Source organism: Phoxinus phoxinus (genome assembly GCF_949152265.1).
Source record: "Phoxinus phoxinus genome assembly, chromosome: 12".
Classification (NCBI taxonomy): domain Eukaryota; kingdom Metazoa; phylum Chordata; class Actinopteri; order Cypriniformes; family Leuciscidae; genus Phoxinus; species Phoxinus phoxinus.
In genome coordinates, this window is record NC_136887.1 from 5,186,528 (window position 1) to 5,208,166 (window position 21,639).

General features: G+C 42.3%; 2 protein-coding genes across 2 annotated transcripts; one reads left to right on the forward strand and one right to left on the reverse strand.

The window, feature by feature from the left end:
* Positions 1-9,332: 9,332 nt before the first annotated feature.
* Positions 9,333-16,053, reverse strand: pcdh20l (protocadherin 20-like). The gene is made up of 2 exons (XM_079630018.1): positions 15,173-16,053; positions 9,333-13,787 (listed from the first exon to the last, which is right to left on the reverse strand). The coding sequence occupies exons 1-2, from the start codon at positions 15,194-15,196 to the stop codon at positions 11,304-11,306; spliced, it is 2,508 nt and encodes an 835-aa protein (XP_079486144.1). The 5' UTR covers positions 15,197-16,053; the 3' UTR covers positions 9,333-11,303.
* A 777-nt stretch (positions 16,054-16,830) lies between these two features.
* Positions 16,831-21,392, forward strand: LOC307007725 (uncharacterized protein). The gene is made up of 5 exons (XM_079630019.1): positions 16,831-16,936; positions 17,126-17,254; positions 17,923-18,003; positions 19,849-19,911; positions 20,944-21,392. The coding sequence occupies exons 1-5, from the start codon at positions 16,846-16,848 to the stop codon at positions 20,949-20,951; spliced, it is 372 nt and encodes a 123-aa protein (XP_079486145.1). The 5' UTR covers positions 16,831-16,845; the 3' UTR covers positions 20,952-21,392.
* Positions 21,393-21,639: the final 247 nt, after the last annotated feature.

The following is a 21,639-nucleotide window of genomic DNA, read 5'->3' on the forward strand; positions in this document are numbered from 1 at the left end:
ACCCACTGCAGGAAGGAAAGCACGACACTGATCGGGCATGATCTGGGGTCTTCTAAGTGAGAAGAGCACCAAGAGACGAAGAGGTTCCACTTCAACGCGTAGGCATGTCTAGTGGACGACGCTCTAGCGGAAGTGATGGTAGCCACCACCGCTGGTGGTAGGGTACTCAAACCTGCCTCGTCCCTTCCAGGATCCATACGTGGAGGTTCCAAAGATCGGGACGAGGGTGCCAAAGGGTGCCCCGTCCCTGAGAAAGGAGGTCCTTCCTCAGAGGAATTGGCCAGGGAGGTGCTGTCGCGAGGAGTACAAGTTCGGAGAACCAGGTTTGGGTGGGCCAGTGCGGCGCAACCAATATGACCTGCTCCTCGTCCTCCCTGATCTTGCACAGGGTCTGTGCAAGAAGGCTCACTGGGGGAAACGCATACTTGCGGAGGCCCCGGGGCCAGCTGTGCGCCAGAGCGTCCGTGCCGAGCGTGCCCTCGGTCAGGGAGTAAAACTGGGCGCAGTGGGACGAGTCGTGGGAGGCAAACAGGTCTACCTGTGCGTCCCCGAACTGATTCCAAATCAGCTGGACCGCCTGGGGATGGAGTCTCCATTCTCTCGGAAGAGGCTGAAGCCGTGAGAGCTCGTCGGCTGCACAGTTCAGGTCTCCCGGAATATAAATGGCTTGAAGCGACCTCAGATGCTTCTGACTCCATAGAGGAGGTGGCGGGCGAGTTGCGACATACGGCGGGAGCGTAGACCACCTTGTCGGTTGATGTACGCTACTGTTGCGGTATTGTCTGATGGGACTAGTACGTGCTGGTTCTTGAGCAGCGCCCGGAAGCGGTGCAGAGCGAGACGTACTGCCAGCAACTCGAGGCAATTGACATGCCATAGGCGGTGGGGTCCTGTCCAGGAGCCCGCGGCAGCATGTCCATTGCACATGGCGCCCCAGCCCGTGGAGGAGGCATCCGTTGAGACAACAACATGCCTGGAAACTTGTTCTAAGGGCACTCCGGCCCGAGAAAGCTGAGATTCGTCCACGGGGTGAAGGTCTGATGGCAGGTCGGAGTAACTGGTACTCGGAACGTGCCCTGACGCCATGCCCACCTCGGGACTCGATCGCAAAGCCAGTGCTGAAGCGGTCTCATATGAAGCAATCCGAGCGGCGTTGCCGCGGCTGCAGATGCCATATGCCCCAGGAGCCTCTGAAAAAGTTTCAGTGGAACCGCACTCCTGCCCTCAAATTGTCTCAGGCAAGTCGGCAGTGACTGCGCGCGCTCGCTCGTAAGCTGCGCGCACATGGCGACCGAGTCGATTTTCCTACCGAGAAAAGAGATCCTCTGCACGAGGCAAAGTTTGCTCTTCTCCCAGTTGACCCGAAGGCCCAGACGGGCTAGGTGCCGGAGCACTAGGTCCCTGTGTTCGCAACCCTGGTCCGAGAGTGAGCTAGGATTAGCCAGTCATCGAGATAATTCAGGATGCGAACCCCGTGCTGCCGTAGCGGCACAAGGGCTGCCTCGACGACCTTCGTGAAGACGCGAGGAGACAGGGCCAACCCGAATGGGAGAACTGCGTACTGGTATGCCTGCCCCTCGAAAGCAAACCGCAAGAACGGTCTGTGACGAGAAAAAATGGAGACATGAAGTAGGCGTCCTTCAGGTCGATCGCTGCAAACCAATCCTGTGGCTGCACACATTCGAAAATGCGCTTGGCCATGAGCCTCTTGAACGGAAGCCTGTGAAGGGAACGGTTCAAGACGCGCAGATCCAGGATTGGCCGTAACCCACCGGATTTCCTGGGGACAATGAAGTAGGGGCTGTAGAAGCCGGACCTCATTGCGGCTGGAGGGACAGTCTCGATCGCACCCTTCGCCAGCAGGGTGGCGACCTCCGCACTCATGACAGGGGCATTGCCACCGACCATAGTGAAGCGGACTCCCCTGAAGCGGGGAGGAGACTGTGCGAACTGAATCGCATAGCCGAGCCTGATGGTTCGCGCGAGCCAGCGGGACAGGGGGGAAGCTCTAACCAGGCTCCCACAGACTGTGCCAGCGGGGTCATGCGAATGACAGACGTCCCCCCGGGGGTGCAGCGAAGCGGAATGACCGGCCCAGACGTGGGTGGCATAGCGGCCCGGTGTGGGGGCACGGTCATAAGCCGCGTCCTGCCAGAGGAGGCCAGGGAAGGACCAGCGTTCCACAGGGGCGTGCTCTGGCAGGGGTCTGGCGACAGAGGGGGACGAGAGTGGCGAGGCCCGTGAGCGTGCGCACTGTCATCCGAGAACTCTGTGACAGAGGAGGGCGAGAGTGGCGGGACCCGAGGGTGGCGCGCACTGTCGTCCGAGAACTCTGTGTGCTCAGAGATGGGAGAGACAGTTCTTTGGAAAAAGAGGTTTTCCCCCGGCCCTCCACCGGGGGAAGGAGTGGCCCTGCAACCACCTCCTAGAAAGAACTGTAACCCATCTCTGAGCTGCCCGTAACGGGAGCACCGCATTGCTGCGGGGCTGGTACGGGCTGGGGCGCCTTCCTGCGACTACCTCCACGGCACGACCTGGGTGAAGGGTGCTGCTAGGGCCGGCAGGGAGTGTCGCAGGAGGGCGCCCTCGGCGGCAAGCGGAATGAGGCAGCTGAGCCGGCGGCTGAGCAGCTGGCCGCGGGATCAGAGCCTCAGTCTGCTCTGGGCAGCCGAGAACTCTGGGCAGAGTCCTCGACTGCGCCGCCGAGGAGGCCAGTCTGGGATATGGGGAGTTGAGGAAGCGGGTTCACTCAGCCTCGCCCATATCAACCAGACTAAGCAAGTTTTTGTCTCTGGACCACATATGTGGACATCACCTGACCCAGGGAGCGTGTGGTCACCTTCATCGCCCGTAGAGCGAGGTCGGTGGCGGCACGCAGCTCTTGCAAGAGCCCTGGACCAGCCCTACCCTCGTGCATTAGCAATGAGCACCCCTGGCCTGGTAGACCTGAAGGATGGGCATAGCATGCAGTGAGGTGGCAGCCAGCCCCGCAGCTCTATAGATCTCTGCCACCGGAGTAGACAAAAACCTACATGCTTTGGGGTGGGTGCGTGCTTAGGGCCGCCACGCCAGTGTTGCCACAGAACACTCCAAGGCAAGGCAAGGCAAGGCAAGTTTATTTATATAGCACATTTCATACACAATGGTAATTCAAAGTGCTTTACATAGAAGAAATTAAAATAATCAAAAGAAATAAGAATAATTAAAACAGTTTAGAGTAAAAAAATAAAAATAAAATAAAATACAGTGCAAACAGTCGGACGAACAGTGGCACAGTGCTCATTCAGTAAATGCAATGTTAAACAGAAGTGTTTTGAGTCTGGATTTGAATGTGGCTACTGTAGGAGCACACCTGATCTCTTCTGGAAGCTGGTTCCAGCTGCGGCTGGCATAATAGCTAAAAGCGGACTCTCCTTGCTTTGAGTGAACCCTTGGTATTTCTAGTTGATGTGATCCTAATGATCTCAGTGATCTGTTGGGTTTATATTCAGTGAGCATATCTGCAATGTATTGAGGTCCTAGGCCATTAAATGATTTATATACCAGTAATAATACTTTAAAATCAATCCTAAATGTGACTGGGAGCCAGTGTAAAGACCTGAGGACTGGTGTGATATGTTCATATTTTCTGGTTCTGCTCAGGATCCTGGCGGCAGCGTTCTGTACGAGCTGCAACTGTCTTATGGTCTTTTTGGGAAGGCCAGTGAGGAGTCCATTACAATAATCCACCCTGCTGGTGATGAAAGCATGCACAATTTTCTCTAAGGGGGAAATTTCCATAGGGGGAACCCCAGTGTACCCACTGGCCGCGACCTCATCGAGGGCAGAGAAGGCGGAAGAGGCCGCTGAGTAATCTCATGACCTCTTCATGCACGTCCAGGAAGAAAGGAATTGGGGGCGGGCCGACGTGTGCTGGTGCGTCCCCAAAAACCGATCATCAGCCTTAAGCGCTTGGGACATGGCGGAGGGTTCCACACAAGCCCAAATGCTCGCGACTGCCCGGGGAAGCATGGCAGAGTTCTGGTTCAGACTCGGGCAATGCTGGCACACCCGGAGGAGGCAGCACAGCCGAGTCTTCTCCAGCGTACTCACGCCCACCTTGTGATGCGGCGATAGACAAGATTTCATCTGCCGGGGCATCGAATGAAATGCTGGACCAGCCCGCGACCTCTGGCCGGGACTGGTCAGCGATCTCATCCGGATACCACACGGGTTGCAATGTGAAGAGGAGTGTGTGGACCGAGGATAGATCGTCGGGTTGGTTCCACACAGCAGCCTCTGATCACCCTGGCCACCAGCCGAAGTATTCCCTCTTGCGGAGAGAATAGATCGGGGTGTGGATGAGGGGACTCTCTCTCTCGAGGAGGTCATCGAGTCTCGATCGTTACATTGTGATGGTCATGTCCCCGCAATGAGAACATGACACATCCACGAACGCTGTCTGTGCGTTTGCCCAAACACATCAGACAGCGTCCGTGCCCATCAGCTGATTTAATCTGTGTATCGCACCCAGAAACACACGGGCGAACCGTCTTTAAAAAGACGCGCCGCGTGCAGCTCTTTTAGAGAGATAAAACTCAAACAGCAGTGTTGAAGCGCCCAGGGAGAGACACACGACTGGCAGACCACTGCGCAGATCGGCAGGCAATATGAAGCTCGCTGGAATTCGCCGTCACACCAACACTTCTGAAGAGTAGCTCGTCTTGAAGAGTGAAGAGAGATGATCTCAGAATGGCTTGTGGAGTGAAGAATCGAAAACACACGAAAACATATCTGCATGTTGCCAGCTCACTTCCTTTATACCCACAAGGTGGGGCGGAGTTATGCTATGCAAATTCAGCAGACCCATGGCATTTGCTTGCCATTGGCTCGTTTTATTACTGTTCGAAGAGGATAGGCTTCTAAGCGAACCCCATTCGTCGTCATTCGACGTAACTCGAAGTGACAACGAAAGGGAACTTAGTATGTTTAGTTTCATAAGGAAGGGGCGGGGGCTAAAACCTGCCTGGTCACATGAAAAAACCCGTGTCTAACGTGCGTCCAAGGCGGTACGAGCACAGGCCTTGGCAGCAGACGGTATTGAGAATTAACAGAGGTTTTGATGTTGATGAATTATTGTTTAATTTGTAGTCACCATAATGGTGACAAGTGTTGGCTTTAGTTGGGCCCTTGACATTTGAACATTAAGCCGCGTTTCCACCGAAATTACCCGGAACAATTTGTCCCAGGAACTTTTTTCCCAGGAACTTTTTTTGCCCCATACCGGTTGCTCTCTGCGCACAGTAATCAGTTTTGAGCGCCACATTTATAATAAGTATGGAGGAGATTCAAACTGTGCTGTAGTTGTGTTCGTGATGTATTGCGGACATTGACCGTGAGATGGCTGGGACGAACGTGCAGAAAATTTCCTGTTACACAAATACGCTTAATAAAGCCTGTTTTTTTTTTTGTTTTTTTTTTATTAAATTCCATATTTGCAGACAGACAACTCTTAATGCATGAAGCCAATGCTAAAAGCCAACGCAATAGATTTTTAAAAATGCCGGTTAAAATAGAATGCTGCGTGGAGTCCTCCAGTCAAAATGCGGCGTGAACACAACCAATCAGCATGTTCAGCGCACAAGTCCCGCCCCCGAAAGTTCCTGAACTTTGAAAAAGTACTACCTCGCGAGCAGGGACGTTCGGAGGGGGAAATATTTACCCGGAACTTCATTTAGACCCTGGTTCCTGCGGTGTAAACACACAGAGTACCACCCCAAAGTTCCTGGGGAAAGTTCCCGCGGTGGAAACGCGGCTTTAGTTTTTCTCTGGCTGCTTGACCTGTGTGTTTAAAAGGCACAATTGTTATAGCAAAAAAGTCAAGAGTAAGTGATCCAGTGACTATGACTGCGTATTGATGTTGTCATCAATAAAGATTATAAGTCAGTAGCACCTCATTTCATCTAGAGTTTAATCTATTATTGTCTGGAGCTTTCCATATGATTGATATGATATGATTTTTTTCACCAGGAAATCCAACAGAATTGTTATAATTTGAACAGTTGTAAATAACATTATGTAGATTATTTTTTTAAATGCCATGTTATTTTGTCACACATAGACATCAACAATCAGCATATGAATCTCAACAATGGTGACACTCAAATGAAAAGTTTAGTTTCAGCTTGTGTAAAAAGTTAGGGTTCCATGTTAATACAACTCAACATGTTTAGTTTCAGCTTGTGTAAAAACTAAAGTGGTATAGGGCAACGGGTTTCCACGCGATTTGCGAGTAAAGTCAACTAATTCGGGTTAAGAGTGGAAATTAACAATAAGTTAAGTGAACTTTATTGTGTAAGTACATTAAATAATCGTCTAGTTTGGTGAACTAAACAATTTAAGTCAAGTCTACATAAGCACCAAGTTAAGTAAACTTAAATATGCACGTTTTTGGAGAACTCATTACTCAATTAAATTGAGGGAACGAGTTTACTCAAATCAATTGAGTTCAATCAACTTATTAGGGTTTTCAGTGAAGTGTGTGTGTGTGTGTGTGTGTGTGTGTGTGTGTGTGTGTGTGTGTGTGTGTGTGTGTGTGTGTGTGTGTGTGTGTGTGTGTGTGTGTACTCATCAATTCAAGTCTGCAGTTCGCCTGTCTCCTGTTACTCCATTGTGTCTGGTTTCTCAACGTTTACCTCAACTGTCCTCCCTTAACTGTTTGATATTAACCTGCAAATAAAGTGCTGTTGATACCTCCTCTCTCACTCTGAGTCTGTCATCTTTAAGATGTTAAAAGAAAGAAAGAAATGTTATTTTTTTCGACCAATATGCACAATTTCTAAACTGATACATAGAAACATTGCATATGTTTAGAATTGGTTACTGGCAATAATGCTGTAATTGCTTAGGCCTACTATTTAAGAGAATGTCTTCCTGAAACAATATGCCTTATGCAATAATGTGTGCTACACTATTATCACATGACCACTGATACTTGAGGTTTATTTTGGTGAATGTTGTAGTGTTTGCCAAGGACCACAAGCAGGCCATTCTCATAAAAGGACAGCAACACATCCAGATTGTGTGTATATATATACATATATACACACGTGCATAAATACAAGCACATGCGCGCGCACACACACATATGCAAGAATAAAGAAATAATCAAGAATTATAGTTTTTACTGGAAATGTAATTCCTGATATCAAGAATTAGCATTTTAACTAGTTAAAATTGAATTGTTGATATCAAGAATTTATGTCCTGGAAATTAAAAGTCAAAATGGCTTGACACGCACGCATATATATACACGAATACAGTCAAAATAAAAAATATTCAGACCCCTTGCTATCCTCACTTACATAAATTAACTATAGTGTCCTGCACTCACTAGTAAAAAAAATATATAACAAATAATATCTGGTGTCTGAATAATTTTTGGTTTGACTGTAGATGCATATATGTATGTATATTCACCCGAGCTGTTTCCGCTCGAGCCGGTGTATAGCAGCATTCCTGACTGTATTTACCATCTTACAGTTCACATGAGTATTGTATTGCATTTATAACACTGGATTTTCCATAGTGACCAGTCACAACCACTCTAGTGGCTGTTCTGTGTGTGCAGTCTTTGAATTATGAATAATTTACTGCCATTGTGAAAATAACATGAACTCAATGATAAAGTAACTGTAGTCTGATTATGTATATTTTAAAATGAGTCAATCCAATTACAAGCACTTAATTTGTTTATTTTATCTATATAATTAGAATATATAACAAATGCCAGTGACACAAACGAAAACATCATTCAGTGAAAGTGAAATTCATTCTTATGCGTTACATTCCTGTTCATTTATTTCTGTCGTGGCCACAACAGAATATCATAGCATGTTGAGCCCAAAACATATTAACTCGTGGGAATGTGAGTTAATAAGTACCAAACATGGTGCTGTTCTTTCACTATGGCAGTCATAGTGTTTTTGAAATATACTGAAGAAAACACATGAAATATATCATATAAATAGTAGGCTAAATTGTATTCAGTACTATGGTATTACCATCAGATACCAGTAGACCTGTACCAACACCACAGTAAATCTTTCTATTGACTACGCTTGTATGCTTTTGGCAAATATAACGGTCGTCTCATGGGCTCATTTGAACTATGGGTATCAAATGTGTACGAACAGTTAAAAGTATTTAACACACTATTCAGCTTTTTGACAGTATTTATCTTCCAGTGGCCGTAAAAAGAGGAATGATCAAAAACAGGCTTGAGGATTATAAAGAAGAGGAGCAGCAACGGATATGGATGCAATTTGAGAATCATACGAAGTATCTTTCTATCCCGTATGTGGAAACATGACAGTTACTGACGGTGTTTTCTTACTCATATCTTCTTTCGGGAAGTGCTTCTCATTCCACCTGCGCTCAGCAGACCTGCCGAAACTTGCTTTTGGTTTTGTGTCATTGATAAAAACCCTTTCATGTCTTCTTGGGAACTGTATGAGTATGGTGTCTGTTTTGTTTTCTTTCAAGAACTTCTTTTATTGGACACTTCTTTTATTTTTACTTGTATAAAGAAACATAAGTCAAAATCAAAGTTATTACAACTTCTTTCATGCATAATCTTGTCCAAATCAGCAGCATTCAAAAGAGAATAATCGACAGTTTCCTCGTTCCATGTGTGTGTATTGAGTCTCTGAGTCTCCTGAATGGGCCGAGGAAGGCACTATTGGCTTGAGATTTTCATACACTTTCTCAGGAGGTTTCTCCACAGCATTTGCTATCGAACAGTGTTTTAAACTCCATGTGCTGTCAGTCACAATGGAAACCATTTGTTGATTGTGCATAACATTGCTTACAGATTTTTAAAATGTTGATCTCTTGGAATTAGAATTTGGACTTACAATCAACACAAAACCCATTTTGCTTCCTTAATGTGGCATATTTCTAAGTGAAACATTAATATTCACAGAAAAAGTGGCAGGACTCGACTGTATGCAATGTTTTATTTATTCAGGCGGATTAGAAAGTTTTTTGCTTTCTTTAAAAATGTTTTGCTTTATGCTTTACTGTGCATTGAAGTATTCATTAATGAGCTCATTGTTTCTGCATTAAATTATTACATTGTTTAAATTAATACCTTTTTCGCTAACTGTGATTTTCTATGTACATTTCTGAAATACATAACTTAGTTTCCTCAGATAACAGATCACTGTAAACTGTAATGTGGACTCATGCACTTTCTGTAAAGCTGCTTTGAAATGTGTATTGTGAAAAGCGCTATACAAATAACTGTGAATTGAATTGAACTGAATGCTTTATTTGTTACCACTTTTGTTTACCTGATCAAAGCTTTTCTTTTAAAAAGACACTTTAGTTACAGTGCTCGTTATTTTTGGCACTCTTTCACACTATTAAAGTGTGTGGTTTCTATGCAAGGAGGGAGTGAAATTACAGAAATTACAGTATTGAAAAAAGTGACAAATTAACCGGATAAACATCGATTCTTTATATCGGTTACCGGGCACACAAACATGCAAATATTCGGTGTTGGTTATAAAAACTTAATTTTATCCATCAGGAATTGGTTGAAGAAGTTTCTGTTTTATAATGTGTAAAGATGAAGGCCATCAAGGATGAAGGTCAAGCTCACTCAAGAACATCTCAGTGTATCCCAATGGTAATGCTTCTTTATTCAGCCTTCCTTGTTTATTTCATTAACATCAATCAGAATTATGGATTTAATTAAATACTGCCAATATTTGAGAACGCTGTGATGACTAGATCAATGCCTAAAATGTTATTTGCCTTTTGGTGAACATGAACTAGTCACAGGAGGAGCTGTTAAGAAAATAAACAGGGTCAGTCTTAGAGAGACGGTTCTGCGTTTAAAAAACGGAATTCTTGACAATAAAAAAAGACACAGAAACAGCAGTTGTGAGAGGGGTGGCCAAGCTTAGGCAAAGGGTGGCCACGGCCACCCCTGGCCACCCCCTAGATCCGCCCTTGTCTGTAAGTATTCTCATTTCTCCTCAATCACTGCCACGCCATTGCTGACAGAGAATTGACACAGTCCTTAATCTTCATATTATGCTTTAATGATGTTAAGAGTTTATTTTATTTAAAATAAACACCTTATCATAGTAAAAAGAAGCTGGAGTCTAAAATTATGCCAAAGTAATACGGATACATTTACATTTATTTAGCAGACGCTTATTCAAAGCGACTTACAAATGAGAACAATAGAAGCAATTAAACCAGCAGTAGGACAACAGTATGTAAGTGCTATGACTCTTCATAGTTCAATCTAACGCAGTAAAAAAAATGTTTTAAGATAGAATAGAGGAGAAAGTGTTAGTATTACTGGATCAAGTGCTGCCGAAAAAGATACGTCTTCAGCAATTTCTTAAAAATGGCTACGGACTCAGCAGCTCTGGCTGAGTTAGGCAGATCACCCACCAGCAGGGAACAGTCATGGTGAAGGTCCGAGAGAGAGATTTCGTGCCTCTTTGAGATGGCACCACCAGACGCCGCTCACTTGCAGAGCGCAAGTTTCTGGATGGCACATAAGTCTGAAGTAATGAGTTCAGGTACAGGGGAGCAGTGCCAGTGGTTGTTCTGTAGGCAAACGTCAGTGACTTGAGTTTAGTGAGGAGAGGAGTGACATGTGCTCTCTTCGGCTCGTTGAAGACCACTCTAGCTGCAGCATCTGGATCAGGTGCAGAGGTTTGACAGAGCAAGCTGGGAGACCGGCCAGGAGAGCATTACAATAGTCCAGTCTGGATAGAACAAGCGCCTGTACCAGGAGTTGTGTAGCACGCTCTGATAGGAATGGCCATATATTTATATTTTAGTATTTGTTTCTATTACAATACTATGGAAGCTTGTGCCGCCACAGAAAAAAAAAAGAAAAGGTAATTGTGACTTTTTATCTCACAATTCTGACATTTTTTCCTCAGGATTACGTGATATAAACTCGCATTTGAGAGTTATAAAGTTATTTTGCAATTCTGGCCTTTTTTCTCACAACATTTTTCTTACATTTTTAACTTTATATCACACAATTCAGATTTTACAACAGGCAATTGCGAGTCTTTCGTGAAATTTTGAGGAAAAAAAATCTGAATTGTGAGATAAAAACATGCAATTACCTTTTTTATATTTTATTCTTTGGCGGAAACAAGCTTACTATACAATACTAACCAAAAGTACAAGTCGTGAATACTATTTGCAGGTTATCAAAAAGCCTCCCTCCCTCCATCCAAACTTTTCTGATATTTTTATACATACTCATGTAACTGGTATATCTCGCTTTAGTTTAAAGGGTTCAGTTCACAGAGATTTCCAGATTCCCATGTATTCCTTTTCTTCACTTTCCTTTTAGTGTGTTTGTGCTTAATAAACACCACCGCAAGCACCAGAAGAACACCGCCCGAGATGATCATCAGGCCAAGGCCGCAGAGAAGAACGAGCCAGGCGTTTGATTCGCCTCTGCAGTCTTTGACAGGCAGCGTCTTCGGAGGCGGCAGCGTCGCCGGCAGGTACTCTGGCACGGCGCTCACCTGACATTTCTCCAGAGTCTCGTTGACCAGCAGGTTGACCCACACGGTGGTCTGCAGCGGGTCTGGCTTTCCTCCATCGCGGACGACTACGAAGAGGTGGTGCATGCCATAGTCCTCGCCGCTCAGGCGCTGGACCAGCGAGATGTTTCCAGAGTGCTGGTCAATCTGGAAAGGGCTTTGGAGAGCCGGTTCACTCGCAACAATTTGGTAAGTGATGTCCGAATTCATTCCTGAGTCCTCATCAATAGCGTAGATCTTTGTTATCATGCTCCCTGCCTGGGTAGCTGGAGATATGGTCAGACAGGAGAGGTTGCTGCTAGGAAGAAGGACCTGGGGTTTATTATCATTGACATCCTCGACAAAAACTGTAATTTTCACTGTAGTGGAAAGAGCCGGTCTGCCGCCGTCGACGGCTACAACCAGAAGCTCATAGCGATCCTGCATCTCACGATCGACCTCACCGGTGCTGCGGAGCGATCCTTGCGCCAGATCCATAGCAAAAGGGACCTTTTCATTTAAAATACGCACATCCATTATTCTTCCGTTGTCTCCATCATCGACATCACTTACTGGGATTTTCCCAACTTGGGAGAGTCGTGGAAGGCTCTCAGACACAAAGAAATAGAAATGCGGCGTTGAAAAGGCCGGTGGATTGTCATTCAGATCCAGTACTCTCACGATCACAACAGCAAAGCCCTTCTGTGAAGGATCGCCGCCGTCCCGGGCCAGAACAGTCAGGACGTACGTCTCCTGCTGTTCTCTATCCAACGACTCCGCTACCGAAATCACGCCGGTCTCTTCATGAATACTGAAAGGCCCCCCGTCAGTAAGCCTGTACTTTACTTTGCCAAACAGATCTGCGTCTGCGTCGGTCGCCTGCATTTCTAGCAGAGACATTCCAGGCCTGTTGTTCTCCTTGATGTCCTTTTCATATCGTGTTTGATTAAACTTCGGGGCATTATCATTCACATCCTCAACCACCACTTTTATGACTTTCCTTCCATGCAGTCGTGTGCCGTGAGGATCAGAAATAACTACTGTAACATCATACTCCCTGCACATCTCAAAATCTAGAGGTTTTGAAGATGAAAGCAGATAGCTGCCTTTTTGCGGTTTCAAAGAAAATGGCATGCTGTCTGCTTCTAAGGACAGAGTACCTTTATCACTAGAGGTGTCTTGTATCTCCAAGAGGGCCAAGACGGTGGGGGGCTCGTTCTCTTGTAACACGATCACTTGGTTTTTATGCTCTGCGACAAACCTGATCTTTATGGTCGGCTCTGGACTCGCCAGCGGCTTAATGTCTACGGTTACCTGAGTTTGAGCAGGGGGGCAAAGTGGGCTGTTCGCAAGGACTTTCAACATGTGCTTCTCAGAACTGTCAACCTGCACGTCAACAGCTAGGCTGATCAGACCTGTGTGTCCGTCCACGTGAAAGAGCGTTTTGGCCCTGTCTGAGATCTGACGGCTGAAGGAGAAAGTGATCTGGGCATTTTGGCCCAGGTCTTTGTCTGTGGCTTTAAGCTGTGCCACCGCAGCGCCCTTGATTCCTAATCCTGCCACAATGGCTGTGATGGGGCTATCGGCGTCAAACTCTGGGCAATTGTCATCAACATCGCTTACAGTTAAAATGAGATTAGCTGTAGCGCTGAGTGGCACTGAACCTCCATCTACTGCTACAAGAACCAAGAAGTGGTTTTCCTGAGTTTCCCGGTCCAGTTCCCTTTGTACCACCAGCTCAAGTTCATACCCGTCTTGTCGGATGCCAAAAAAGCCATCAGAGCCTATTAAATGGTAATGTATTAAGCCATTATTGCCAGTGTCCTTATCCTGTGCCTGGTCATCCAGTGGAAAACCCGTCCCATTTGATGCATCTTCAGGTATGCGTATATGAATCTCGTTCCTCTCGAAAATAGGAGCGTTGTCGTTAACATCATCCACAACAATTATTATCGGCACCAAATCGAAATTAAGACCCACGAGTGCAGTGTTCGGAAAAGTGCAGTCCCCGTCCTGATGTGTCGGACACAAGGTCTCTCGGTCGATGCGCTCTTTAGTGAACAGATCGCCTGTGCTTTCGTCCACCCTGATGTGCGTCTCGTCGTGGAGCTGGTATGGAGCCGAGTAGTTTCTGCTTAGGCTTCCGATCTTAACGCCCGCTTCTTGCTCCTCCAGGACGGTAAAACACAGTTTTGCAATGCTTTGGATTCGCACTGCAGATGCCAAGAGAAGCACCCACTGCAAAACAAGAGAAGCAACTTACTACTTGAAAGAAAGCAACACCCTTCTTTCCATATGAAAGTTTAACCACACTGTGTAATCCTTAACCACCAAGCCAGTCTTTTCTTCCCCCTGTTGAATGCGTTTTTGCAAAGGCTGCATTTTAGACGTACATGTTCTAGCAGCCAGAGAGTTTACTTTAGAATAACTAAGCTTGAAAATACCTGCATACTTTCCATAAACACACTACAAAATAGTTCTTGAATTCTTAAAAATGAATGCATCCCCCCACAATGCATCTTCTTCCACAATTTAAATAGGTAAGACTTTATTTTATGGTGACAAGTTACAACATGCACTTACTATATCAGTAAATTATGCATACCGGTAATTATTGCAAGTAAACCAGACCTCAACGCTAACTGTAACTCTATAGTACATGTAGTTAATTATTATTACTCAGTACTTATTTGAGTAAGTACAGTGTAAGTATGTCACCTTTAAATAAAGGGTTACACTTTATTTTAAGGTGTCCGTGTTACAGTGTAATCATACATTTAAGTATTGAGCAATAATAATTAACTACATGTACTTACTATAGGGTTATGGTTAAGATTAGGGTGCGGTTTAGGTTAGTTGCATGTAGTTAAGCACAATTTATAGTAATTACTCTAGTAACATTTAACGTGTGTAGCAAAGACACTAAAATAAAGTGTTAGTAATTTTTTCCCAGCCCTTTTCTATATTGCTTGTATGTATAGTTAATTTTCTTAATATTGTAGAAAACATCCTGTAAAACATTAATACAATCCAAAGGTTAAACGCTCTGAAGGAAATAGCAGGGTGACAGATTTACAGCAAGAAGGGGCTTAACAGGTTCTGCAACAGATGTGTATGTTTGATAAGCATATTTTCCCAATAATGATTTATGTAGGCTATTTGATGGTTTTTATTATTATAAATACTAACAGGGTTGAATATAAGCTTAAAAATTGCATGATATATAACAAATGCATAAAACATAACATAAAACAAACAAGGGTATTTTTGCTTTTTTTGCTCTAAACAATAGTTATGTGACACTATTTGTGCTCTATTCATGGAACGTGCCAGCAACACATTTTGAGTACGTTATTAGACTTTGTCCCTTTAAACTGTTATGCGTTTATTTTATATTTCTTTGTATACAGTAGTCTAATTTATCTGTCTATTTGAAACCACCAAATGAAATAGTTAGACACATGTTAATCCCCAGCTGACACACTGAATGCAGACTGACTTCTGTGGACTTTACCTCCGTGTAACGCCTGACAGACTTGGCGTTCAACGCCAAAATAAGTGAAATATTTTCTTTCTAAAATAATAATAATAATACCGAGTAAAGTCCTGTATATGACACTGACCTGTAGAGTAGTCCAGTTCATCATGTGGTGGTTTTGAGCGGTCCATTCTTCAGGAACATGTTGAGCTCTGTGAGCACGAGAAGAGCTCGCGTGAAATGCGTCGGGAGCGCGCCGCGTACCTGCGCTACAGGTGAGCAGCTCGAGATTAACCTTCGATTATAAAGCCGTTGGGTGAAAGCGAAAAATACTGGTCTGACGGGATGTTTTTCTGCCTGAATGACTTTTAATGATAGATGGGTTGCGGTTAAGCATTTTCCCCCATTCAACACTAAAGCTCTCTGTAATGCTTTATAATAACATATACACTCTAAACTATAATAAGAGAGATTATAGTAGGCTATACCTTTTCATTTCAGTTGTTGATGTTCAGTTTTGCTTTCCTGAACCAAAATTGGAATTGTAACTATGGATTTCAAAACAAAATCCACAGTTATTTTTTGTATTATTGCTGTTTTTTTGTATTATTTCTATGTTGTCATTATGTCTCATTGACGCCATCGTGAGGACACCAGTGATATCACATTTATCTGTTGACTCTCATGTTCATATTCTAACCACATCGTTATATTCTATTAATATTCTGTAAGCCAGCGTCACTTTTTGGTGTATGATGAACTACTGAAAAAAGAAAAGCTATAATAGGCCTATGCATAAAATAAGAATGATAACATTACAAAAAATACTCCTCACCTCAACACACTAACCTAAGTTTCCGCCAAATACTTTGCAACTATGGTTACTTGACAGCCAGTCATAAAAATAAAATAAAAAACCTAGTTAATTAGGCTATAGTAGAACAAATTATTTAGGGAAAGGAAAGTAATTAACCCTTAAAGAGGCTTTGCATCTCGGAAATGATAAGGTTCAACTGTGCCCTAAAAGTGGGTAAGAGTGGTCGGAATTTTTTTTTTTTTTTTTTTTTTTTTTTTTTAATTGCTAAAAAAGAAACAGCACTGCATTGAATACATTAACAAGGAAAAGGGATATGTTGAAAAAAATATACAGACAAATTGCAATGGCACTGTATAAAAATCTGTAAGAAATAAGTCATAAGAAACTTATTATTGTTATCAAAAAGTTTAAGATATTTTACAATAAGGGAAATCTCAGCAATAAAGACACCAAAGGCAAAGTCTTGAGAAATCTGTTTTTTGTGGATATATTTTTTGTTGTTGCTACAATGCAACATAAAGAAGTAAACAACAATCTTAATAGCATTGTCACTCCCAGAAAAACATAAATGTAGGCTATATTTTAATGAAAAGTTTAAATCACATTTTATAAAAGAGGAAAGCTAACTTAAGTTCTCCCAAAGAAGAGATTTCACCTGATGATTGCAATGGTAGAATAAAATAAGCAAAATGCACATAAGTTAGAGAAATCAACAAATAAACAATTTGTGAGTTGGTTGTCTAGACATGGTGTATAATCTTAAAGTATGCCTGTCTGATTTTATTGGATTGGACAAGATTTGTGAGGGAGTAAGGGAGTCTCTCTTCCAGTGAATAATGCTGTGAAAGGAGCGGTCGGAAACTAACTCGCTTTCTCTCGTTCCGCATGTGACGTCACGTGTGTGGGAGTCAGGGGAACTTTATTTACTGTGACCACGGAGACCGAGCCGTGCTGTGATTGGTCGACGCATTGTGCGCTGGGTGGAGGCTATATAAACACTCATGTCTATGGTGAGAACCCATGGCATTCGTCTGAGAAGATTCATCAGTTTCCAGGACTATTCAGAGATCATGTCTACTCCAAATAATTCTGGTAAGCTTAAGCTTTTTCTTGTATTCCAAAAGTGATATATATATATATATATATATATATATATATCAAGGATAATTAATTTATTTGAGTTTATTAGTTTTCTGTATTTACAGTCATCACGTAGACATCAGTCATACATTATTTCTCAGTACTTGGCTCTGCATTTCTAATGTGAGATGTGAATTGTAGAGCTGGATCTGGAGCTGGGAGACTTACTGCAGGAGTTTAATGATGTTGTGAAGGAGTTGAGCTCTGAACACGTGCAGAGAGAAGTGAAGAGACACACAGGAGTCAGTGATGGAGACGATTCAGACTACTGTAAGTACACTACCTCTCAAACTGCACTGCATACTTAGTGGACATACATACAGAGCCTTTTCTTGTAGCCTACTACTTAAAATATATGAGATGTTGTCCTCGTATTTCTCCATCACCAGTCACTATTTTCATAATTTGCAGTAAAAACTCTTTATCTAAAGATAACTTTTTTTAGTTAAACGGATTATATGATTCTCTGCTTTTATCAAACACACACCCACATTCTCACTAAATGAGGACAAACCATAGACTTCAATAGCTTCAAATATATTTAATACAGACTAGCTTTAACCATAAAAGAAAACTTTCTTGAACTTTTGAAAAACATAGTCTTTGTTAGATTTAGCTCTGTGGACAGTCTTACCTCTTATAAAGTCCCGACACACACACACACACGCACACACGCACGCACGCACGCTCGCACGCACGCACGCACGCACGCACGCACGCACGCACACACACACTCACACACACACACAGCTCTGCTAATGTGATTCACATCTCTCTTGGTTTTGATCCCCACAATGCTAATGTAAAAGAATAAATGCATTAGTTAACCTTTGATCGTAAGAAAGCTTTATTCTTGTGATATCTGCCCCCTTGTGTGGCTCAGCCACCCTTGCATTGAGATGTATGAGGCACACATTAACCCTTCTGTGTGTTTTCAGGCAGTGAGGCTTCGCTGGCAAACAGTTTGAATGCCAGTCAAGAGGAGCTCCACATCGCAAGCATGACCTCGGCACCAAAAGGTATTAACATCACAACACCCATCGGACACCCAGCATCACATTTACTGAACGGGCCTTAATGGGGTGTCCTCCCACGGCTCGAACCCCTGTGTCTGCTTCTGCCCGTCTTATTCCAGCCTTTGTTTGTGGATTGCTCTGCTTGTGGTCTGGCTACAGAATGCATGAATGCTGGAATTGAATATGATAGTAAGATGGTGAACCAGGAAAGACATCTTAAGTTTACAGTTTTTTGCAGTCGCTAGGACACATTTCTCAATACTTAGGTCACTTTTTCAAAACTCTTTACACAGTGAGCACAACAGAAGTGTATGTGGGATAAACTGTGGATCATTTATCATTGCTTTGGCACAGAATGCATTCAATGATGACATCCTTCAAATTACATGATTTATTTTCTCACTTCAACACAACAACCGCCAACACTCTGTGTATCTACAGGCCGATCTGCACACGCTTACACACTGACCTCAGAACTGTTAAACTTAAGTTCAAAACAATAACAAAATACAAAACTGAATAAGACAGAAATATTCTACATTTCTACAGTAATATTGTATTGAAATATATTTAGAATCTAAAAATTAAATGATATAAAAACAATTGGACCAACCACAGCTGATTCCTATTGTCTGTATCGGTGGATGGTGTGTGTACAAATTCTTGTATTTTGAAATTACTCCGTGCAAAAAAAAAAAAAAGACATAATATCTTAAACCAAATAATATTGACGCATACTGCATCATGTCTGATTCATTCCAGTCACATATATTGCAGTGAACTCTAAACTGTAAAGAGGTGTCCTTGTTTTACAGAAGAACACATTGTATAAAGCTCCTGTTGTTAGTGTTTTTTAGGTCATTGTTTTGTGGGTGATAAAGTGTGTGTCGGCTGTCAACCTTTGCTAGTGTAATGGAAGAATGTGTTGATTTGAGACATGTATGAAGTGATTTGGCAGTTTTAGTGCATTTTGAATGTGAAATGAACTGCTGTGCCGAGCTGAAAGTTGGTTAGGAGAATTGAAGAGTTTTGAAAAAGTGACCTAAGTATTGAGAAATGTGTCCTAGCGACTGTAAAAAAAAACTATCAAATTCATCAATTCATCAAAAAAATCAATCAGTCAGTTTAAGAGGATCTATATGCATGCGTTTTACTAGTGTAATTCTAATATTGTTGTGTAATTATTTTTATTACAAGGGCATAGTATGTATTAGGGATGCTGGATATACCAATATCCAGCTATAATTTTGATGAAATAATTATAATATATTCATAATATATAACCATTGTTGTCCATCTGTGTCTAACCTTTATTGAGCCTCACTGTGATTAACAATCTCTTTGACTCTCCTAAATGAGGCTTGATCCCCCCTGTCAAAACTATATTTATGTCATAGAAAGTTGCCTACTTGTAAATATAAAGATACATTTCTATAGCTCTGCTTGTAATTTTCTTCACACCTGAAATGTGTCACACCAATGACATTACCTGAGACAGTTTAGTAAACACTAGGAAAGCCCTCTCTTTAAACTTGTTAAAATGCAGGTGTGCCTTCTTTACTTTCTGCTGTTAGACTGAATGCAAATCACCAAATTAGCAATAACTCTGAAATAAGAGCTTTTATCAAATAACTGTTTTTGTCCCCACCAATGTCAAATTGAAACCTGTGCCTTTATGAAAACCATTTGAACACGTGGCGTTTTATCATGCATAGGGAATTTCACCCGTCGATTGTCTTGCCTGACGTAATTCAGAGGGTCGCATTTCTTTCTGTCTGGAATGTTCCACAGGAAATGTGTGGAGCGTTCCAGCGCTCACGTCTTCTTCTCTCTCTCCGCTCTTTACAGCCAGGCTCGGGGACACCAGCGACCTGCAGAGCTTCATTGAAAACCTGGACCGAGAGCTTGCAGGTATAAACACAGTGTGGTGCTTCATCACATTTGAGGCAGACGTTATATTCAAATTGAAAATGCCACTCAATCACTCTGTAGAAGAAAAGGTTGTATATAGAACCTCAAAGGGTTCAGTCAGTCTAAATCCATTTTTTTATGGATTTAGTTGTATTGAATCCATTTAGTGTTAATATCTATTTATTTTTTCTGAATTAAAAAGCTCGTAAACAGTTTATCGCTAGAAAAAAAAATACCAGGTACATTTTAAGAAATGTTCTCCTTAAATAGAACTTTTTTTTTGGTTCTTTAGAATCGAGTCAAGAACGCCAGGGTTCTATATAGAACCTCGCTGGACCTTTTTTCCCGTGAATGTATCTTTTGAAAGCATGATGTGGCGTGATCAGAATTACAATGTAGAATTTTATTAATCTAGATCAAAACACCCATATTATGTCATTTTACTTATTTTTTTAAAGTACAATCAACTTGGATGTTCAAGTAATTTCAACTTAAATTACATTCAACTGACTTAAAAAAAATCTTGCTAATAAAAAAAGTTTAACATTGCTTTAACTCATCGAAATAAGTTAAACAATGTAAAAACACGTTGTCATAACTTATTGATCATATCATTTTTTACAAGTCCAAAAATATTCTCTATGCATAGAAAGTTGGGCCGACCGCAAGTGTGCGATAACAAACCTCAGTACCTGAAGCCACTTACTTTCCTCTGCCATATAACTGGATATGTTACCTATTAGTAGATAATATAACAGAAATCAATTGAGATTACACATCAACACCCATTATCTTGTTTGTCACACTGTGCTCAGTGAAAGACCTCCAATCTCTTATAACATCGTTCTTGACAAGTAAAGGTAAAATCAGTGCGATAATGTTATTACTAAATTGCTAACAAAGGCCAGTGGTTAGCCACCGCTCACTCCCAGCATGCTCTGCTATCAGTGGAGTGACAGTCATGAATCATAACTCCTCAGATGATATCTCACGCCCCTGACCTGAGCTGTCATAATCTCATCTGTCTGACAGAGATGTGAGCTGACGGGACGCGCGTGATCGGAGAGGACCTGAGAATCTCGGCTTCCACATGAGGGAATGAAGGCTTCTTTCCCACATTCACTAAGGAGACCGAGCTCACCGTGTCTTTCTCATTTGTCACAAACTTCCAAGTTTCTCAGTAGATGTTTTATTTGAATAAATAATTATATATTTTTATATGAAAATAACTATTTCTTTTTAAGTTATGAAGACTTTTTGATACATTTTTCACTTTTTTTGTAAAAATATCAGTGTTACCATGTTTAACATAATGTATAATGTTCATTTTTGTAAAGAATTTTTAAATAATAAAGGTTTTTGCAGTAATTTTTTCTTCTTCTTACATCAGGAACTAAAAGTATGTAATGTAGGGAATAACTACATCACAATTATTTAGGGTAATTGGGTATATCTGACAAAATAAAGCGTTTAATTGTCATGAAAATCAAGTCATTATCGTAATAAAATGTATTTTTACAGTGACATATGACCTGGACAACTATAAACTAGGGCTGGGCATTGACACCAATTTCATGATTCAATTAGATTTTGATTCAATAATGATTAATTGGGATATACAGTATTATATCAGGCACATTTCCTCAAGGAAATAAATCTCAACTAATGCTGTTAACTAAACAGGGAACCCCAACTGGTAGATCACTTATGTTTAAAGTGCAATAACCA

What these genes read in the sequence shown, in the direction of transcription:
- pcdh20l (XM_079630018.1), bottom strand. Translation starts at nt 15,196, where the DNA reads ATGATGAACTGGACTACTCTACAG. An exon ending in TGAACTGGACTACTCTACAG is followed by an intron (nt 13,788 to 15,172) that starts GTCAGTGTCATA and finishes CTTGTTTTGCAG; the next exon opens with TGGGTGCTTCTCTTGGCATC.
- LOC307007725 (XM_079630019.1), top strand. Translation starts at nt 16,846, where the DNA reads ATGTCTATGGTGAGAACCCATGGCATTCGTCTGAGAAGATTCATCAGT. An exon ending in GTCTACTCCAAATAATTCTG is followed by an intron (nt 16,937 to 17,125) that starts GTAAGCTTAAGC and finishes TGTGAATTGTAG; the next exon opens with AGCTGGATCTGGAGCTGGGA. An exon ending in TGGAGACGATTCAGACTACT is followed by an intron (nt 17,255 to 17,922) that starts GTAAGTACACTA and finishes GTGTGTTTTCAG; the next exon opens with GCAGTGAGGCTTCGCTGGCA.